This window comes from Rhinoderma darwinii, chromosome 11 (genome assembly GCF_050947455.1).
Source record: "Rhinoderma darwinii isolate aRhiDar2 chromosome 11, aRhiDar2.hap1, whole genome shotgun sequence".
NCBI lineage: Eukaryota > Metazoa > Chordata > Amphibia > Anura > Rhinodermatidae > Rhinoderma > Rhinoderma darwinii.
This window is the reverse complement of record NC_134697.1, coordinates 68,860,418-68,879,420: the sequence shown is the minus strand read 5'-3', so window position 1 is coordinate 68,879,420 and position 19,003 is coordinate 68,860,418. Positions and strand designations below refer to the sequence as shown.

At 39.9% G+C, this 19,003-nt stretch overlaps 1 protein-coding gene across 2 annotated transcripts in view; it reads right to left on the bottom strand.

Annotated features, from left to right (window-relative positions):
• LDB3 (LIM domain binding 3) overlaps positions 1–12,692 on the bottom strand; it is a 157,199-nt gene extending 144,507 nt beyond the window's left edge. For both annotated transcript variants that reach the window (XM_075841714.1, XM_075841713.1), the window contains exons 1-2: positions 12,620–12,692; positions 5,642–5,772 (exon numbers count right to left, since the gene is read on the bottom strand). In XM_075841714.1, coding sequence (XP_075697829.1) covers positions 5,642–5,734 — 93 coding nt within the window. In that variant the 5' untranslated portion in view covers positions 5,735–5,772; positions 12,620–12,692. The remainder of the gene's footprint in view (positions 1–5,641; positions 5,773–12,619) is intronic.
• Positions 12,693–19,003: the final 6,311 nt, after the last annotated feature.

Genomic DNA, 19,003 nt, shown 5'->3' with positions numbered 1-19,003 from the left:
CTAATGCTCTTGTAAGCGTGCCTGTCTGTGTTTCTGGATGCTTCCAAATCCAATCTTAGCAGAACATGTATTGGGTTTGATTTGTCCTGTCCTCAGCATGCATTCCAACAAGGTTATGGTAATGACTCGCACATCTGAAATAGACTGCTGTTCTTCAGTGTGTATTATAAATAGCCCTGAGCTTTCCACTATGTGGCTTGTACAGGTTTAGTTCCATGCATGCCTAAAACCGAATGCCGACACAGGTTAGTTACTAACTGTTGATTTGGTTGTTATGGCGGTAATTGATTACATCACTTGCATAAACCTAAAATATCCCTGATTGATGGTCTGGGCAGCGATACATAATTCTTAGTGTGGTCAGTGGTGTAGCTGTAAAGGTCGCAGAGATCGCAATCACACCCAAGCTCTGGTACCTTAAAAGTGTGGGAGGGGGATTTCCAAATAGCCATATAACAGTAGAAGAGAATGGTAGGGTGCTAATAATTGGTAGCAAGCAGGTACATTGTGATAAAGTGCCAAAATAACCGTGGATGGAGCTGTTTCACTTTACAGAGTATATAGAGTGTTTGTAGCCATTGCATACAAGGCATCTATTGATTTGTGGCCCAGGAAATACAAAATATACTTTGGATCATTCAACCTTAAAGGGGTGGTCCACTACCGGACAACTGATGACCTATCCACTGGATACGTCATTAGTATATCATAGGTGCGGGTCCAACACCCAGACCCCGCATTGATTAGCTGCTCCGGTTGCCTGCGGGCACTGGATGGCTCTGCACAGTATGCAGTGTACCAAGCTGGAAGCAGTTGGTTCCATACATTGCATCGCGGCCCGGCTGCGGAATGCAGCTCTGCTCCTATTCACTTGAATGGGAGCAGAGCTGCAGTACTGCAGTTAGGCAGCTATTCTGTGGCCGGAGCCATCTGCTTCCAGCATAAATGTCTGGTGCCCGGAGGCAGCCGGAGAAGCTGTTCAGTGTGGGGTCCGGGTGTTGGACCCGCACCGATGATATACTGATGACCTATTTGGTGCTCTCTTCTTTTACTATGCATCCCACAATTAACATGGTTACTTAAAGGGTAAGATTTTCTAAGCAAAATGGGCCAAAATTGTGTTGCAAATTGCACCTAAAATTTTACCTAAATTTATTATGTGTTTAATATTTATTATTATTTTATTTTTATTTTTATAAGTTCCTATAAAAAGTGGTGTAGCTAAGTAGAGTCGTAGGATGCACCCATTCATTGGTGTAAATGTACGGCATCATTAAGGTGGCATAAGAAAAACTGTTTAAGATGCCTAGCGGGTTGCGGCAACCTTATCATGCCATGTGCACCATTGTTATGCATAACTTTATGCTGTCTTCAACACTGTGGATAAATCTCCCCCATTATGTCAAATTAGTTGCTTGGACATTTATCTAACTCTTCAGAATACATAAAGAAAGTGGTAAACGATTATCAATTTCATTTGGTTAAACAATTTTCCAGGTACTTGATTAATCGCATAATTAACATCTTTGGTTTTTAAAACCTCTAGTGAAAAAAAACCAACTAAAATAGAAATAAATGAACTGAAGTCGAAATAATATTTTCTATTTTTGCAAATAACACAATGAGAAGTGGCTTCTTTTGAACTGTCGGGTTACTCTATAACATGAGATCATCAGATTGTGTCTGTGATGACTTGACAGCTATATAACACTACCAGCATCTTCCATGAATGTTCTCGTTTGCCCTGGATTATTTTTAGATGGAGGAAAGGGGCAACAATGCTCTGTCTGACTGAAGCACGCACATGGATCTCTTCACCTGTCACTGTTTGATTGACTATGACCTCCTGCACTGACCACCCCAGGACCTCTTGCTGCTTGTTAATCACCTGAACCGACTCTAATCCTGTGCAACTATAATTAGGAGATAACAGAACTTCAAAGGGATGGAGAAGAAAAAGCTGTATATATTACTAAATCCAAAACCCTACATCTGTTAATACCTCTACTATAAATATAATAAAGTATGTATAGAGGCACATATATCAAATATACATGCACAAAGGATATAATGAGTCAACTCAACAAACAACGGCAGTTTTGCATCCAGTGTCCGTGAGAGTTGCTCTGACCCATTTGTGGTCCGTAACAATGTGCAATCTATAGCTTTATGTGCAAGCAGTGGGAAGCAAAAAGCACGGGCAATGAGAATTATAGTGGTATTGTGAATGACATATATAAATATACAGGACAGGAACATTCACAGAGAAGTTATCACCTCCTGGCAAAATCAAAATGGGCCACCCAATACATACCATCCCCTATCTTCCATGATGATTCCCATTCACCAGAAAGGGAGCCCTATTAAAGCCCTGTGCTGGGAGGTGGACTCTGCTTTTGGGGTAAGCATAGTTCAGGACCAGGCCGCTATATTATGTATTAAACGGAGCTAGACCATGGTTTATTGCATGTAGAATTTAGCAGTGGGGAGTTTAATATTTAAGAAATCAAATAAGCGTAAACTGATATTATATCATAATATGTAATAGTAATGAAAAAAATGCATTGATTTGATGCAACTTGAACTTATCATAGTGGAATTAAAATTCCCCCAAAATACTGTGGTCCCAGAGGTCACTTAATGATCGTTTTATTGTAGAGTTGGAATGTGTTCTGACCAAAACATTTCACAATCTGCAAACAGATCTGACTAAATACAGTAGTTTATTATTACCATGTGAAATACCTGGGCTTGTTAGCTGCATGACTACCCTCATTATTACCAGCAATTATCTACCTGCTTTATTTTTAACTGTCAGAGGGATTTTTCGTTTTATAAAGCGACTAAAAAAGAAACGTTTTTCCTGTAACAAGAGATGAGTGAGGAAAAATATGCTTTGTTGGCTGAAATATGGATCCTTACTTATGTCTCGATTGTCTTATATACAGCTAATCCGTCTATGTAATAGAAAAGTGGCCCATCTGCAAAACCTTCTCCAGGCAAATTTTCACTGATTCACTCATCTCTACTGCTGTAAGGAAATTGAGTGATAACCAAGCATGTCCTTGTATTACACAGACCATGCATTGATTTTAATGGGAACTGTGTAATGCTTCATTTGCCCTGTGGTGGCGCTGCAGTGGAATTAGACACACAGATTACAGCTTTAGATACCAGCAAAACGACAGACCCTTCTAACAAAAATGGTGATCCTATTTTTTTTTTATCAGAATGTTGTTTGGAACAATGTATAGAGAAGTCCTTGCTTCAGATTTCCCTCATAAAAACTGGCCCCATTGAAATCCATTTTCTTCAGCCCATCCTATCCTACTTTTCAAGATACAGCTGCATTGTATCCTGTATACAGAGCAGCAGTATCTAGCGCTGAAACCTGCATCCGTCAGGTCAGTGGCACTGACAGGTTCAGTGATAGCAGGTCCTGGGTGCCTCTGACACACAGAATCGAGCAGTTATCGATCATCTCTAAGTTCATAACATAGATGTGATCGATAACAGTTGGATCGTGCGTGTCAGAGACATGCAGGACCCGCTATCACTGAACCTGTCAGTGCCACTGACCTGACAAATTCAGGTCTCAACGCAAGATACTGCTGCTCTGTATACAGGACACAAAGCAGCTGTATCTTGAAAAGTAAAAATTATTTTTAATAAAAAGTAATTCTAAAGTTGCACAAAACACATTGATACACATTTTTATATATACATACATTAAAAAATTCAAAGGTCTACATAGTCTTTAAATACTGTTTTGTTACCCTAGACTATATTAAGCTAATTTATTACATTAATTATTTATCCTATGACACCTTAAAGGAGTTGTCCTGAATTATTAAAAAAAAGGACAGCTTTTTTATTTTTTCAGAAACAGCACCATGCTTGTCCATGTGCTGTGCTGTGTCTGGAATCAAAGCTCAGACTCATTCAAGTGAATGAGTCTGATATACGAGGCACAGCCCATGGATAAGCCCGTGGCTCCATTTCTGAGAAAAAAAAACAGTCCTTATTTTCTAATCCTGGATAACTCCTTTAAAAGGACCTGTCAACAGGGCAGCTGTAAAATGGCATATCAAAGCTAAAGTGTGTACTGAGTTCAGTCGGTGCGATAGATAGATAGATAGATAGATAGATAGATAGATAGATAGATAGATAGATAGATAGATAGATAGATAGATAGATAGATAGATAGATAGATAGATAGATAGATAGATAGATAGATAGATAGATAGATAGATAGATAGATATAGATAGATAGATAGTCCAATTTCCAAATCTGATGTAACACCTCTGTTCTAGCCGTAAAGGAAGCAAAAAATATCAAAACTGCAATGCCAGGCCATGTCCACATCGCTAATGGTATTGTTGCCATGGCATTAAATACAGTGACTAAATTGACCCTGTGCTACACCAGTTAGACTTAAAGAGGATCCAATCTGCTTCTTGCTATTCTGACAGTCACGTCCAATTCAATTCAATTGGCCAATATTGCGAACCAACCCAACCAATGCCATGTAATATGCAAGAATGTATTAACATCAGACATGCAACACTTTGAATGATAGATTTATTTCCTGTGGATTTATAGTAATGTACTACATACGATATTGAACATCGTGGTTTTAATCCATGTAGCTGGTAGAACAGGAACATGTAGGTTCTTCATCTAATGAGAATGTCATATCACAGACAAGTTTATAGAAACCTTCATTTGGCTCGGTACATACCATGCTAAAATCTTTAAAAAGCATGAACAAAAGTTTTACGAAATGTTTAACATTTCTGATCTGTTTCTGAGGGAGCTGTATGGCCTCTATCCCCGAACTCTTTAGGATTGTGACCCAGCTTTCTCAGACGTCTGAATGACAAATCACCTGAGACATGCCATGGTACATTATCTGCTCCCTTTGCATAACTAGTATAGATAGATTTATTCTTCAGGTTTCTGGGAAAGCTTGGTTAAAAAAAAAAAACACTGTGGGAGCTTCAATGGCTGCCATACAGGTAAAAAAAAACAACATATAGCTATGTATTCCTGTCCAACTCCTACACTTAAATGGACTCCGGTACAAAGCAGCACAACAAAGATGTAAAAGATACTTCTAAATACCCATCATTTCACACAATAGACGTAAAGAGTAATCATTGTTCTTTATATGTATTGGACATTTTAAGATACGTTGTTGCAAATCACATAAATACTACTACAGATATAGCAGAGCGAAATTTGTCATTTAACTCTTTCTTTTATGCACCAAGATAACTGATTACGTTGCAATAGCTCAGTAGGTTTAGTCTACATGCAGTCTTATGAAAATCACAGATAACCCAATATCACAAGGAGTTATGTCAAATGACAAACTTATCGAAATCCGACAAATGCTGCATCTGTACCACTAAAAATGAGTAAATGATAGTTTCTAATATACACAGTACTTTCTGCAGACGGGATAGAGTTAAGGATCTACCTTGTATGTGTCTTTCTACTCCCTAAATTTATATAACATTTCTCAAATCCCATACATTTACTTTATTCCACACACATCTTACCCTATGGAATATCATGTTCTTAAATCAGACACACATAACTCACTCAAGGCCTTTTCAAAACACTCTTTACACTTACTCTGGAGATGGTCAAGGGCATGTTAAAGTCCTTTCCTCCTTGCAGACGGAATCCCCACGGGCCAGGTCCAGCGAGAGATACATTGTAAGCCATTTTTGACAATTTTTTTCTAGCGCAGCCACTTGAAGGCTCTGAGAGGAATAAAACAGACAAATAATAAACTTTTTCACTAAGGTCAAACTATTGAGAAAAGCAGGAAAAAGCTCTTAGTTCAAGTAATTCTAAGGTAATTGTAATCTTGCCTGTTCACTCGGCTTGAAGTGCCACCTAAGAATAGATGGGATGTATAATGCAGATACAGATATCCCAGCTGAGCAGGACCCATAAAAGGTATGTAACCAAATACCTCCCATGCAAGGATCGTGTGACTCAGACATCTATTATAGCTTCATGGCAGTCAAGAGGATCTTTCCAAGCATCTCATTGCCCTATCTCTGTTCAACGAATTTCTGATATAGGAAACACTACATACTTTATTCAAAATAACCATGTGGCCATATAAAAATCCTAATCTGTAATGATTAAAATCACTATGTACTTTACTGCCACGTGTCACCAGTCTTCAAAGCTAATGCTGGAATTACATGTTCCGAAAATTTCTAAATGCAAATCCATAAGAAAATAATTCAGATCCATCTCGGACTTGCATGAAATAGAGCAAAATCCGACCACTATTAATGTTTCGGTTGTTGGGTTTGTACAATGATTGGGACGGAACTTAATTTTGAGGAACAGCAGCGATGGATTTCGCAATGATTGGAAGAATTGTATGCATTCTCAGCTCAAGCCTATCTCCTATAATGCATCAATATATTTTGGAATATCTGTATGATTGGGAACAGACTCTAAAATTGTAAACCCAGCCTTAGGCCACTTTCACACAGTGCAGATTTGGTCAGTATTTTGCATCTGTATTTTTAAAGCAAATCAGAGAATTGAAAAAAGAAGTATAAATTATACCTTTTCTGTGATTAGATTCCTCTGATGGTCTTGGTTTAAAAACACGGATACAAAATAGTGACCAAATCTGCACTGTGTGAAAGTGGCCTTAGGTAGCTTTCAGATGGCTGTAAAGAAGCCTCATTTTAGCATTATGACTGTAAAACCTGGACTCTCCGCACTTCAAGTGAACAAACTTAAGCTGGCCATATGTTTTAGATAGCTTTCTCGTTCGGCCAACATTTATTCCTTCCGACTCCCCCATACACATGCATGCTCGGCTCAGGGGGGCTGTAAATAACAATGCTTTACAGTGCAGCCATCACCTCCATACACTGCAAAAGTATTAAACTGCACCTGCCTAAGTAAATACCACCATATAGTGCTCAAATAATACCAACATACAGTCCTCGAATAACAGTGCTATTATACAACTAATAATAAGATTTCTTTTGGTCACAAATGCTCCCTAGGTACCCCTGAGACGCTGTGTCCTGTGCACCAACACACCCCTAAGGCCTGCCATGGGGCACGTAATATGGGTGTTAAAATGTGACTGCATTACGGCTGTCTAAAAGTGGGCTTGGAATTATGTGTCAATATTTCAGCATTTAAGTTGAAGTGAATGAATTTCAATTGTGCGTTTACTATTTGTTCCCATTTACCCCAATAGTTCAATAAATCCCCAAACTTATCACTGAAGCTATGTTATTTCATACTCCATTGGCCAAGTTCACTTCTTTATATTGAAACAATCAGTTCTGCAACATAACGTTGTAATTATGACATAAGTGCTTTTTAACTACTGAACGCCCTGTGAGACAATAGACGTAGCTTGACGGGAGGATGCAGTCTCTAAAACCAACCTAACTCCAAGCCAAATGATCATGAGTGTGAAGGATTAGCACTCTTAAGAACGTGCATGCTATAAAGCCATGTCATCTAAACAGTGCAATTCCATGTTAACTATGGTACACAGGGCATACGTAAGGGGTGTGCAGTGTTGCCAGATGTCTTTAAATTTATCTCCCATGTTACTTGGATTAATTTCCAATTGTAGATTTTTAATGGTGATCATAACATTGATCTGTATGTTTCTTGGTTTGAGGGACACTAAAAATACTGTAGAGAAGTTGACTGTAGAATTCTGTATTGTGACTATAATAAAAAAAACAATTTTCCAACATGATGTAAAATCTTTTTTGGTAAAATCAAGAGTTTATGGCTCTTAGATGCACTTTAAGGCCTGAGTATCTGGCCTAGAAAACCTATTCTGTAATTCTCTACTAGGGAATTCTGAGTTAATTCAAGACCTTCTCCATTCAGTATAATCATCTATTAGCCAGAGTACAGAGCAGCTACATAGAGCATCTTTATTTCTGGAAGGACACCCTGTAATAATTTCACCATTGGGGGACCCTGCAAACAAAACGGGAAGTGTCCAAAGTGGACATCCCTATTCAGGTTCTTGTTTCTACTTTTGGTCATTGGATCTAGCTGTTTGCAATCACATTTTCATAACCATAAAAAACTGAGATGAGAATAGCCGACCTACTTGTATGTACTGTAGTAGTTAAAGAGGCTCTGTCACCAGATTTTGCAACCCCTATCTGCTATTGCAGCAGATCGGCGCTGCAATGTAGATTACAGTAACTTTTTTATTTTTAAAAAACGAGCATTTTTGGCCAAGTTATGACCATTTTTGTATTTATGCAAATGAGGCTTGCAAAAGTACAACTGGGCGTGTTTAAAGTAAAAGTACAACTGGGCGTGTATTATGTGTGTACATCTGGGCGTGTTTACTACTTTTACTAGCTGGGCGCTCTGATGAGAAGTATCATCCACTTCTCTTCAGAACGCCCAGCTTCTGGCAGTGCAGACAGCGTGTTCTCGAGAGATCACGCTGTGACGTCACTCACAGGTCCTGCATCATGTCAGACGAGCGAGGACACATCGGCACCATAGGCTACAGATGATTCTGCAGCAGCATCGGCGTTTGCAGGTAAGTCGATGTAGCTACTTACCTGCAAACGCCGATGCTGCTGCAGAATCAACTGTAGCCTCTGGTGCCGATGTGTCCTCGCTCATCTGACACGATGCAGGACCTGGGGAAGTGGCGTCACAGCGTGATCTGCCAGAAGCTGGGCGTTCTGAAGAGAAGTGGATGATACTTCTCGTCAGAACGCCCAGCTAGTAAAAGTAGTAAACACGCCCCGATGTAACACACATAATACACGCCCAGTTGGACTTTTACTTTAAACACGCCCAGTTGTACTTTTGCAAGCCTCATTTGCATAAATACATAAATGGTCATAACTTGGCCAAAAATGCTCGTTTTTAAAAAATAAAAACGTTACTCTTATCTACATTGCAGCGCCGATCTGCTACAATAGGAGATAGGGGTTGCAAAATCTGGTGACAGAGCCTCTTTAAAATCATACAAACCTACAATCAAACAAGAGCTGATATAATCTGATACAATACATGTCATTGATGCTCTACTAACCTTAAAGGCGTTATCCCATCTTGGACATTTATGGCAAATCCACAGGATATGCCATAAAAGTCCAATAGATGTGGGTCCCACCTCTGGGACTCGCACCCATCACTGGAATGGGGCCCCCTAAAGCCCGTTCTAGCTTACTCGTCTCTCGCTGCCTCCCGGCCACATCCTGCTTAGGTGATCAGGAGTTATGGAAACAGCCGAGCTCACTGAGCTACGCTGTTTCCATAACTCCCATAGAAGTGAACGGACGTTACAGAAACAACGTAGTACGGCGAGCTATGCTTTTTCCGTAACGACTGAGTTCCGGGAACAGCATTGCTCGATGTACTACTCTGTTTCAGTAAGTCCCAGCACTCTGTTGACGGATACAGGCTTCAGTGCTAGATACTGCTGCTCTGTATACAGGATACAAAGCAACTGTATCTCAAAAAGTAGGATAGGATGGGCTGAAGAAAATGAATTTTCAATGGAACCACACACTGTTTCTGTAACTCCCGACCACCTAAACAGGAAGTGGCTGGGAGGCAGCAGAGCCAAGTAAGCTAGAACGGGGTTTAGGGGGCCCCATTCTAGAGAATGTGAGACCCGCGTGGTTACCGCATCTATCAGACTTTTATGGCTTATCCTGTGGATATGCCATAAATGTCCAAGGTGGGAAAAGCCACTTTTCTATAGCAGTATTTAGGTCAGTACTTTGGATCAGTATTTATAAGCCAAAGCCGGGAGTATAACAAACTGAAAAAAACAAACAAACCTGTAATGGAAAGATTTGCACCTCTTCGATGTTTTGCACTCACGCCTAGTTTTGGCTTACAAATACTGATGCAATATACTGACCAAAATACACATGCCATGTGAAAATGCATTAAGTAGTGGATGTAATTGCACAACTAGCTTCCCAAGTGGCTACCCTGTAATTGAGAATGTACACTAAGGTAGCTTTCCTTTCCTCGTTGATCCCTCATGTCCAGTCAGCAGTGCTGAGAGAGGACACGTGACAAGATCTGGCACTCCTTAGAAACAAAAAGTTTCATAAAAGCCCGAGAAATTCTGGCCATTATTGGAATTAGGGAGGAGGGGCAGATTATACTCAATTGTAAGATTATTATGGTGCCCCAATTGATCTGATTTCCTGTAAGCAATATTTCCACTACAGAAATGCACTTTACTGTTCAAATGCAATAACTGGTATTCCATATTCCAATTTTGTTATGTCAAACGGTATTATTATAATTTTTGACGTATAAGAAACTGATGATGAACTTTGTTGCAGACTTAGGTAACTTATATATGCAATAGAAGTGGGACATTTATTATATTAGAAACTTGTTTCATACAGTTGTATTGTCGGATCCTTTTAAAATCTATTTTATAGGTCCTGGTGTGGGAAACTCTTTAGGAGCATGTCACAGAGGGAAGTCCTGAATGTATGTTATGTGACAGGTGCTAGTGTAATCAATCCGACCGTACAACATTCATGGCTGGCGCACACGGGGGGGGGGGGGGGGGGTGGAGGAAGTCAGGGGAGTAGCTCTCACTGAGTACAGCTCCTCGGAGCTGTCCAGAGCAGCTGGTCAGACCATCATGCCTTCAGATAGGCAACATGAAAGTTGAGTCCAAGCCTTTCTGAAACATGGGTATATTTTCTCAACGTCTTAGCAAGGAATATAAATAGGTTTCAGTGTGGGTTTATGGGTTTGCTGTAGAATTGTTACTGTGCATAAAGCTGATGGCCATCTGGCAATATAAGAAAGTAGAATAAAGAAAAATGTCCACTACTAACTATATATTTTATAGACAACCATTTAGACGTTTTAAGAGACTAAATAAGATTACATGACAAGTTATTGCAGGAAAGAAGCATAATAAGATCAAACCGGACACAAGCCCTAAGTACAAATATGGCATTAACATTTCAGAAGCATAGGAATTATGCAAATGGCTTCCTCCAATGTGAAACGTTAGATAAAATCTAGCTGTTATGGGCAACACATTACTGTTCTTATACACAATCTTCTTTATTACCCATTTAGGTGTATTATATTTGTATACCTTTACATGGGTTTGTCTGGCATTGACAGCTCATTTTCAGATTAATGGTTCCCCTCTTAGAAGCCCAACGCCTGTATTGTATATAGATTTATACATTTTTTGGCCATCTATAACAAGCACTTGCTGACTTCAGACAATCTGTGTGTTTATGGCAAATTAGTATATAGTGAAGTAATGACTAACCATGTTTTTGTTAATGGTGATGGCTGTCAAAATCAAAGCCAAAACTATAATCAGACATACTTCCATATCAATGGATGACCTGCCAATAATCAAAAGTATTTACAAGGAAACGGTCTATGGAGATTGTGTGCCTACATTTGTGTGCATGCGGGTTCTACAACTATGTGCACACATTCTGGCCAACGTGTTGGTTTTAACACTTCTACTATCAAGTGGACATCTAGCAGATGCTAGATCTTATTGAACCTTAATGTGATTGGCAGAGACTCTTTTTTTTCTATCATGGCCTGACTACATTTGTACAACTAATAGAGTATACTGTATAATATTATTTAGTGAGATCTCATCCACTGAATTGTTTAGTACTACAAAAATCTAGGACAGGACTATACAACTTGCGACAAATGCATAAAAACATGGATAATGATAGTAGATGGAGACTAAGACATCTACCTAATGGAATTAGTTGTTTTTCACATATATTATGAGTTTATGAGAAACGTTAATTTTAAAAAACAATCTTCAAAATAAGGAACTGTACCCTGACATTAAGATTTGGTGACTATTTCAGTATGCTTGCTAGTGGTAGGCTTGTCAGTCACGTTAGCTAATGAACCATATGAATAGCCTATATTAAGTCACTTCACTTGTGGATAGTATTTAGACAAATTATACATCAAAGGAAGTCCTAAATCATGAAGTTATTTTATGCAAGTGAATATTTTGCTCAAACTCCAAAAAACAGATCTTTGAAATTTCAGTTACCTGGATAGTGCTGTTTATTCGAATCACAAGTATCCAGGATGAGGTATGATTACATTGAGTTATATGTATACCCAGCTCGTCTGCTGGACACATTAGAGGTATACAGCTCTATCCTGGGAACTTTTCCCAAAATTAGAATTTTGGGAATATTTTTCAGAATTAATAACTATTTATAAAGCCAAAGAGAAGACCTTTTAAGTAAATAAATATTGTCACTATAGATCAGATATTGGTGGATAAGATTGACACCAAGTGATAGATACTAACAGTGCTGAGCTACCGGCAGCAATAGCTGTCTCCATGCAGACTGGAGCTTTGGAAACAGCTGATCCCCTGTGATTAGTGAACAAATGAGTTACTGAAAATCCCAGCTGGCACAGTAAGCTCAGGCACACAAAATGCAAACAACATCACATTGACAAGGTTTAGAGGCATTCAAGAAGTGCTAAGAGCTATGCAGAAAGTTAGCAGAGAAAATACTCTTTCTGCCTCTGTTAGAGGTGTTAGTTTAGTCACACAGCCTTAGATTCTACCTGGGAGCTGTTCTGCAGATCCCCTCTGGTGCTCTTGTGGCTCAACAGTTGCTCCATAAGCACATTTATCTGATCCCTGTATCCAGTGTGATGTCATTCTGGTGGAAAGGGGATGAGGAGGGGGTGGGGGGTTCTTAAGGTGGACTTACTACAGTTGCAGTTAACTGTCTTACAGAGACATATGGTCTTATCTTCAACTAAAATGCAAAAATAAACCCTTTAATATAATCTTGTGTTATTTTATTGTGTGCCTTTTTTCGAACATTTGTTTGCCTCATGTTGTATGTTGGAATGTATAAATGTTTGGTGTGTTATTATGTATTACTATATTGGTAAAAATAAAGATTATGATCAGAACTAATATGATTAACAAATGTGTATGGATTCCGGAAAATAAAGTAGTGATAGTGGGAATAGAGGTAAGAGCATGTTTTCAAAACTTGGCACACTGATTTGCCTGCACCAAAACCTCTAAACTGAACAGCATAACGTAACACATGACACAAATCTCCTATACGTACAGTAGATGTGCACACAGTGGCGTTACAGTGTAATTAATGCACAGGCCCCATAATTAATGCCCTTTCTATTGTTAATGCGTCGTCGGACACAATGATCTGTCAAATTGCTCATCTGCTGGCTCCTACGAGTAGAGGGACGTATGAGCAGCTGCTGATTGGCCGCCCACATGTCACTTCCCCCGAGACACTCCGGGAATCAGGGAATCTTTCTAATCTACAGTATTATGTATGGGGGCACTCTCTTAGTGCACTGTGTATGGGGGCACTCTCTTTGTGCACTGTGTATGGGGGCATTCTTAGTGGTTGTATTGCATGTGGGGATATTCTCTGGCTACACTGTGCATGCGACACTTTCTGGCTGTACAGTGGAGCTGGGTGAGGAACATCTTCTACAAATTGTTAACATACTCAGCATGTTGAAAGAAAAATTCTTGGGGCTGGAAATAAGATCAGCAGTAACATGGTTTAGGACAGAGTTAGATGTTGCAGGCCCCATATAGCCTCCAATAATGGAGAGGATCGCTGGTTTGGGGAAATCACAGGAAGATGTTCATTCTGTTACTGACTCTTGACACTTTTCTTACATTTTCTCTGACAAGAGTGCCCAAAAAAAACCTTCAGCTACCGCTCCTTCTCCACTGTCACAACAATAATAGTCCAGTTCCGATTCCTTTGTCAATTGGAGCACTTTGTCGTCATCATTACATCCTGTATGAGCTTCTACTGTTAGTAAAGGTGGTGGTAGCACTGCACCTGGGGTGCCACGAAGCAGTGGCCTACTTTTTACTCCTCCATATCCCTCTTGACGCCACCACAATTTCAGCATATATTTTTGATCCATATAAAACAACACGACTCCAGCTAGCAAATGGCATTTTAGCTGTTAAGTTGGTTGTGGTGCACTCTCTTCTTTCCCAGCTAGAAAATTGTTAGCGGTTCTTACTCAGGGGTTGTGGTCTCAACCGCCATGGTAGTCACACTGAGGTTCGGGTGTGCTAAAGCATCAGAACCGACATGTTGGCCACATGCCACCATGGATCTCGGTGGGGCCACCTGCTACCATGCAACTAACTCAAGACCCAGACCCAGGTTGTACCAATTAGCCCCCTTTTATTCCCCATGTAACCTTCAGCTACACTACTATCTTTTGCAAACTAGACCATGCTCTCTAGGGCAGCTGGCAACATACCATGAAACCAGAATATTTAAGGCAGTTGTGGACGGTACCCTATTTGCATTGAACGGTAAGATAAATGTCCTGTGGATATTAAATGTCCCAATTCTGGTCATACTATGAGAAATGACAACGGTTGTGAGTATATTTGAAAATAAACCTACAGAAGACATTAGAGCATTAGTAGGTTTCTATAATGGAATTTGGGCCATCTTTCTTCTGAAATAAATCCTGTCATCTATTTCTTCAGGACACCAGTTTGGGTCTTAAGGTGGTTATACACTGGCAGATTTCACCCATGTTTACCACCTTTAATGAACGCTGATCAACAATACAGCTTGTCGATCAGTGCTCATTTGCTCCCTTTGAACAGAGCAATGATGGTTTGGTATGAGGACAAACAATTGTTACTATGATCATTCGTCCCTATGCATTTGCATCATGTTGTCAGCACCTCTCCCTGTTTATACAGGGAGTGGTGCTGCCGACTAGTGTCCATTTTGTTGCCGCATAAAAGATGCGATCAGCATATGAACAGGCGTTTGCGTATGAAGACTTGTTCACCTGAACTATAGCCTTTAGCTTCTGGAGTATAAGTTATATATAACCTTCTGACATGTCTGATGGGCATGCCAGAAGCTGAATCCTGGTTATCTTCAGTGCTATATCTAATTTGATATGTTAATGTGATGATTAACTTAAATATTTAAGTTTTGTAACATTATGATGTTTAAAATAAATTGGCGTACACATTCTGATGTCAAATTACATGTTCTGTTGATTTTCTAAGTAAAAAAATATTTAACACAACGTCTACAGAAGACAAACAAATATGACCAATTTCTGCAAATTGTAATTAATACATTAATGCAAATTCAGAAAATGACATATTGATTGTGGAAAAGTTCGCTGGGCCTATAGATTTTTGTTGCTGTCAGGTCTTAGAATTTAATTAGTTTGTTAGACTTAGATGTTAATAAATTCTATAACCTTTCAAGCTTCTCAGTGCTATATACTTAGCAGTAATGGGCTCCCATAAAACAGCAAACTGAGGGAATGAAAATAATTAAATGCCATAAAGCAAAAAGCAAAAAAAAGGCTTTAAAAAATATCTAAATGTTTCTGGTTTGGAAATTCCATGTCCAAACTGTAATTAAGAAATGGAAGAAAAGGGGATCTGGAGGACTGAGAAAACTGATTGGATTGATGAATGTTCAAGCATTGCAAAGCCTCCACATAATTGCTAAGGTTCTGCAGGAATGCTTGACTACCATGGGAGTAGTGGTGCACCGGTCTACTATATGGAGTTGTTTGCACAGATATGTGCATGAGGAGTGGCTCAAGCTGAAGGCAACGTGAGGCTGTACAGTAGTGCACAAAGGCCATATGGCTCCATAGTACAGAGCTTCATGGCCTCCAAGTGCTGACATACAGGCTCTATTGGGTGCCATATTTACTGAGATGTTCTCCTCTAGAATCAATTTATCTAGAGGAGAATGCCTCCGTGCCTATGCCATACTATGGAGCATACAAAGAGTGAGGAAAAGGCACATGTACACAATTGTGCACACCCAAAATAATAACAAAATAATAACAAAGCGATACAAAAAAACGGGAATGAAAAGACCAAACTTTATTATACACTACATACCTGTACAAAATATAAAGCCATTTAAAAAACAGAAAGAATCAGCAAACCTGTAAAAATGAAACAGGAAGCAAATCACAGACAGAAATCTCAAATAGGATTCCAAATGGGACAATATGAGCCAATATTAAAAGAATACAATAGCCGTATAAATATATTATGTGCAACTAGTAAACCTGGAAGGTAACCACATGCTGAACCACACAAGAATATAAAGTGCAAAAGTGCAAAATAATATCTATACCCCAATGAGAGGAAACTATAGCCACATAAATATGAAAAAATACATATATATATATATATATATATATATATATATATATATATAGGTTGGTGAACCTATCTGTAATAGGCGGGTACAGCACTGACCACTCGTAGTCACAAGCAGTATGGTCCTAGGCATAAAAAGCGGAAGCTATTGGATCTAAAGCAAAATGATCATGATAGAGAAAATGGACAGATGACCCAAATAGGGTGTGGAATAAGGACAGACGGCCCCACGCGTATCGCTGCCTCTGGGTGCAGCTTCGTCAGGGGTGAATCATGGAACATGCCACTTTTTTTTCTGTCAGATTTGTGTGGAATCAGAAAGTAAAACCCTCTGTATGTCTCTGTATGAAATTGGTGGTTTCCGAGGCTTCAAGCACTTGAATAAGATCCCTATTACAGCTCCGTACAAAATGGAGCTATGAGACGGCTTTAAATGAACAGTATTGAGATGTGTGATTACTTATCAACAGAAAGATTAACTCATTTTCCGATCAGGAATGTGAGGAAATATCACAGGTAATCCCATAGTAATTTTTCTGAAATTCACACTGACGCCATCAAACACACTTTAGACCTCCCAGGTTCTAAATCTCAGGTGTCCCTTTTTTTCTTTCTTTTCTTTCTTCCTTTCCCTCACAGGACTTCATATACAGGAGATGAAAGAATTTAAAGCAGTGCTGTCTCAAGTGGCTTTTTAGTTCAGACTTCATACCACTGATTAAGCAGAAATGAATTTAATATTGAAAGAATCTTAAAACGAAACCAATATTCTAGTCTTCTCCTATTGACAACTAGCACTCAAATAAGATCAATTATTCTAAAAGAAGGGAACATAGGTTAAACAGAAAAGGGGCTAAAACATCCAAAGAGGATAAGAGGAAGCTAAGACTTAGGAGAGTAGGGTGCAGTGATGTAGCTATAGGGGTGCAGAGGTAGCACCTTTGGTGCCGGAATGAGCTCAGGGGCCCCTCTGCAACCTAAGAAAACATCAGCATTGTAAAAAAGGGCACTCGGTATGTATGTGTAAGTAAGCTGTGTTATAAATTTTGTATTGGAGCTCAGGAGCTTTGAGTAACGCCTCGGAGTAAAGTATAGAACGGGGATAAGTATGGAGAAGATAAAATAATAGGCACTACAGAGAAATTAGCCCTTAGGTCTTATGCACACAGCCATATTCAGTATCTGTATTCTGTGGGAATCCTTAGAGAAAAACTGTGGCATGCTCCAATGCATTCTGATTTACGGAAGTTAAAAATGTCTCCTTAAATTCCAATGCTCTCGACAGATAATAATAGAAATGAGTGCTTGAACCTGTTCTTTTAGGATGACCCCAACCAATGTGATCTGCACTGCTTCTAGGGGAGAATACAGTGCCTTACAGAGTAGTTGTGTGCCCCTTAGATAGATCATAGGTTTAATTTTAGTTAGAGATCAGCAAAACGTTTAAACTTACCTTTCATTTCAGCAAATCCTATTAAACACCAAAAAAGAAAATTGTATGTTCAAATTTAAATTCAGTTTTTTTGTTTTTTTTTTGCCCTCTTTATTATATTATGTATATTATACATATCTCTCTCAGCCACTATCTCTTTCTTTTCCTCTTTCTCACAATTTTGAATTCCCTATCTGTATGCTTTTTAAGTATGGGAGTAAACTGGAGTACCCAGAGCAGGGGCGTAACTAGGAAATTAAACACTAGGCCCCATAGCAAACTTTTGAGTGGGCCCCCCTCCCCCTCCACACACAGCCCAACCTTGTAGATATTGCCCCCTGTAGATAGTGCCATACAGCCCCGCTGTACATAGTGCCATACAGCCCCCTGTAGATAATGCCATACAGCCCCCCTGTAGAGAGTGCCATACAGCCCCCCATAGATTATGCCATACAGCCCCTTGTAGATTATGCCATACAGCCCCCCTTGTAGACAGTGCCATTCAGCCCCTCTTATAGATGGTGCTTCCCCCTCACCCTTGTAGATAGGGCCACCACCTCCCCCTTGTAGATAGTGCCATACATCCCCCACCTTCCCCTTGTAGACCGTGCCCCCACCTCTCCCGTGTAGTGTAATACAGCCCCCCCCTTCCCCCTTGTAGACAGTGCCATACAGCCCCACCAACTCTCCCTTGTAGATAGTGCCATACAGCCCTTCATTCAGGAGCATTGCTAGGGTCTTATAAGATTAGGGGCACAAGCCCTGAGACATATATTTACCCCCCCCCCCCCCGCCTGAAAAATAAATACATTTTTACATACATATCGGAGACAGCATATCTAAAAGACTAAGGCTCATACAGCTACACCGCTGGATAGAACTGGATGCATTGTCTCAGCAGACAGTCTCATACATGCTAGATTAAGGGCTCATTCAGACGAGCGTGATTCTCGTCCATGTGCAGTGCGTTGAAACAACGCACAAAACACTGACCCATTGATATCAATGGGGCTATTACCACATGCAGGAGTTTTTATATAGACCCTTCGTGACAGTACGCTCAGGCCATGGACCCCGCTGGTCGATTCAAGACCATGACGACGTCACAGGAGATGCGAGTGAATATGCTGGACCTCCAGTCTCGACAGGACCAACTTCTCCAGGCGTTGAACATCCTTGCACGTCAGCAGGAGGCACAAGCTGCTGTTCCTCCTACTACACCTCCTGGCAGTGTTTACCCGCGTGTTTCTTTGCCACTTCCTGACCACTATAATGGAGAAGCAAGTACCTGTCGTGGATTTCTTAATCATTGCCAGATCCACTTCAGCCTGTATAGTAG